This window comes from Nanorana parkeri, unplaced genomic scaffold, assembly GCF_000935625.1.
Source record: "Nanorana parkeri isolate BGI_ZX_2015 unplaced genomic scaffold, ASM93562v1 scaffold879, whole genome shotgun sequence".
Lineage (NCBI taxonomy): Eukaryota > Metazoa > Chordata > Amphibia > Anura > Dicroglossidae > Nanorana > Nanorana parkeri.
The window spans coordinates 103,469-107,431 of record NW_017307147.1 but is presented as its reverse complement, the minus strand read 5'-3'; the positions used below and the strand labels follow the sequence as shown (position 1 = coordinate 107,431).

The 3,963-nt window shown below is 44.3% G+C and overlaps 1 protein-coding gene across 1 annotated transcript in view; it reads right to left on the bottom strand.

Annotated features, from left to right (window-relative positions):
* Positions 1–3,689, bottom strand: part of TENM4 (teneurin transmembrane protein 4) — a 237,822-nt gene extending 234,133 nt beyond the window's left edge. Inside the window, exon 1 of the mRNA XM_018565717.1 lies at positions 3,576–3,689. Coding sequence (XP_018421219.1) covers positions 3,576–3,594 — 19 coding nt within the window. The 5' untranslated portion in view covers positions 3,595–3,689. The remainder of the gene's footprint in view (positions 1–3,575) is intronic.
* Between the last annotated feature and the right edge of the window lie 274 nt (positions 3,690–3,963).

Here is a 3,963-nt window from a genome sequence, read left to right as displayed (position 1 = left end):
CCCCCCCCACACCCCCACTGCTCATCCAGTGCCAGTGAGCTGGTCAGCAGGAGGGTGGATGACATCTGGGCCTTGAAGCCAACTAAACATCAATGATACAGTATATAAATTATTGATGTAAAAGAGGTTTTATAATAAGTGATGGGGGAATATATAAAAGTGTCAGGAGACGATCAGATCAGAAGGACGATGTGGGGAACAATAGTTTCTAAAATGCAATTTTAGAAAACTTGCTGTTTAGAAGACTTCCTGTTTTGTAATCGCATAAAAGAAAAAAGACAATTTTGCTAGCTCCTAACAAAGAAGAACAGGACACGCTACAGAATTCACATAGCAGTCCAATGTCCCCAGCTCTCGGTGAATGGGCATGTGTAGTCGTGTTTGTATAGTTCTGAATGTATTAGTAGCCATTTCACTTACTGCTAATATTAAAAAAAAAAAACTTGCAGCTTATTTGCACTGGCCATTAAAGCAAACCTGCAACAGCTATCCTGTAATCTCCTATTCCCAGCAGCTCACACTCATTTCCCTACATTGCCTTGCAGCTCCGTACAGCAAACAAAATGCTGGGTTCCTCTTGGCTTGGATCATGGCTGAATAAAGAAAGATCAATCGGTCCCTTCATGCGTGCCAACAGCTAACCGTGTGGATGGAGGGATCTCCACTGCCAGGTATTGTATTCAGGTAGCTGCAGCAGCCATGGCCCTGCCATGCCACCTTGGCAGAACCATTGTATCCAGCCATGGCTGCTTGGATACAACGGTTCTGCCAATGGGGCATGGCAGGGGTGTTTCCATTCCCTAGATACATTGTGCTAGAAGATGTCCCTCTTGCTCATCTCATTAAGTTGGGAGGTAGGCTCAATGGAGCTGGCTCCTAAAAAAAAACAAATACTGCTGGCTCCTGGATTGGACAGACTGGCTCCTGAATTCCATATGGACCATTTGGACACCCCTGGTATATACCTTATACAGACCCAGTCACATTACCAGGGGTGTCCAAATGGTCCATATGGAATTCAGCAGCCAGTTTGTCCAATCCAGCAGCCAGCATAATTTTTTTTTTTAGGATCCATCTCCATTGCCAGCATTAAGCCCTGGTGCACACCTAGGCGCCACCGTTTTTGCACGTTAGCACCATGCGGTTAGTTGCGCATTTATGCGCGTTGTGCACATTTTGTATGCGCGTTTTAACGCGCGTACATGAAGACGCGTGTTTTGATTGGCAGCTCATAAACCATTGTGGTCAATGGAAGAACAATGGAAGTATAAACGCGCAAACACGCTCACGAAAATGTGCAGCATGCTTGCGTTGCACTTTTTTGGGCCTTTCCAATGAAGTCTGTGGGGAGGAAAAGCGCTCTTAACTGCGCAAAGAAGCTCCTGTATCTTTTCAGGTGTCTGGTGTTTTTCTGCTCCGGTGTGAACCAGGGCCCATTAAAAGTCATGGGATTTCTTGTGTTGGGCAGTTTCGCTTTCGAACTGCTCAAAACCTGTGAACCAGTGCTTAGAGAAAATCTCAAACAGATGTAATTTTTAAAAAGCATGGGCTACCTGGCTCCTGGGATTTGCCCAGCCCTGCGCTGCACAACCCATTCTCCCCATGTAATGGGGATAAGAAATTGTTTGTAGTCCAAATCAAGAGAGCTGCCAGGGTTAATAATACATCTCCTCCTTAGGTACAGTAGAGTAAGTCACCATTGTAAGCCCAGGACAGGAAGTATGGTACTGGCAGGATCACCAGGTGAAAATAAGGGGAAAAAAGGAAGCTAAAGCAGTCATCACATCTAAGGACTGGTAGACTGCAGTTTATTGATTTTTTTATTTTGGGTTTAGATTTCAGGTTTAGATAACCTTAGATGGCTCTTCATGGTGTTAAGGCAGGTTCACTTCAAACAGAGTCAGTCAACTGAAATATAATTACATTTTAGGAGATGATGGATGCCCCTCTAGCTATTTGTTGGGGAGATTTATAGAGTTTTCCAATGGAATACCGAGCTCCACTCCCTATCCACAACTCTTACAAATTAGGGTTTTCCAATAGAATTCCGAGCTCCACTCCCTATCCACAACCCTTACATTAGGGTTTTCCAATAGAATTCCGAGCTCCACTCCCTATCCACAACCCTTACATTAGGGTTTTCCAATAGAATTCCGAGCTCCACTCCCTATCCACAACCCTTACATTAGGGTTTTCCAATGGAATTTCAAGCTCCACTCTCTATCCACAACTCTTACAATTATGGTTTTCCAATGGAATTCCGACGAGCTCCACTCCCTATCCACAACTCTTAAGCCCCGTTCACATTGAGCGATTTATCGCGCGGTAATTCCCGCGATATCGTGGCAAATTACCGCGCGATATCGCGCTCCAATGCATTTCAATGGGGCAAAGGGTCCTCTGTCGCGGGTCGTGTGTCGCTACAGCAGGACCCTTTTTGGAGCGGATTTAGCCGCGATTCAAGCTGGCTCAATGCAAGCTTGAACGCGATATCGCGCGGCAAATCTCGCGATGTTGCGCAATATGCAAATAGCGCAACAAACACGTGATTTGCATATCGCGCAGTGGGAACGGGGCCTTACAATTATGGTTTCCAATGGAATTCCGAGCTCCACTCCCTATCCACAACCCTCACAATTAGGGTTTTCCAATGGAATTCCGAGCTCCACTCCCTATCCATTGGTTTCCAATGGAATTCCGAGCTCCACTCCCTATCCACAACCCTTACAATTAGGGTTTTACAATGGAATTTTGATCTCCACTCTCTATCCACAACCCTTACAATTAGGTGGTCCTCATTATTGGCATCAGGAAGCAGAAGCCTTGCCATTGTGGTGAAGAAAGACCTGAGAACGTCAGATCGGGGGAAACCCACCATTTGAAGCATCCAAAGCCATAAGCAGCCAGCAGATGACTCGATCTAGAGCTGCAGCTAACTTTGATGCGGGCGGGTCTGGCAGCGGTGAGCGTGAGTTGGGGAGGAGGTGCGGCGCGCAGCGTGTGTGGAGCCGTGAACAGGGCCAACTGATCGGAAGCCGATTAATTGATTATTGAAAAAGTTGACAACTTCGATGTCGATTAGTTGTTGCAGCCCTAACTCGATCCATCAAGTCCCACCCAAAAACTGGTCCATTCAGCCATATTTCTAAACGAAGGTTGTCGTAAAACCTCGTGATGTCTTCTTAATAAATGACAGGCATGCAGTTCAGAGGGGAGAATTTATACGCTACATATTTATCAGCTCCGCTGAAGAGCGATGTTGAAAGAGCAATGCCGGTGATTTGCAGACAACACGGAATACCGCTATGTATTATTGATGAACACGAGCAGCTGATGTTACATCAAGGAGAAAACCAGGATTACATGAAGCAGAAACACCAACCGCAGTTCTTAGAAATTCTACTTGTGGTAGTGAAGAGAAAAAAAAAAAATAATAATAAAAAAAAGGAACATCAAAGCCCCCGTTTCCATCCTGACATCCCCTTACAAATCACTCACAGAAACAAGAGGGTTAACGGCATTAAACGGCAGAACGGCTGAACAATCTATAAAAGACACCCTTTTGGTTCACTTACGTATTCCATCAAGAGCCATGGAATCATCCTTCCGTTCATTTACGCTAGCCACCCATGCACTGATCCAAACGTTTTCTACTTTTTCGATCAGATCTGGGACTCCTGCTTTTTTGATTGTCAAGTGTTTGGGTGTTTTTGAAAATTCTTTAAAAAAAAAAAAAATATAAGAATCAATTGGTAGTCTTGAAAATGCTATTCAATTACTATTTGGCCGACGGGTTTTCAATTAAATATGACTGAGGAATGAAAAGGAGATTAAAACAAAACAAAACAAAAAATTACTCGATACACCAAGCGCTTTAAAACCCAGCTGAAAGCAATTGGAAATTTTATGATCTCCCTGATTGCTTATTTTACCATTTAGCCTTATCTGTCGAAAGGATTTAAA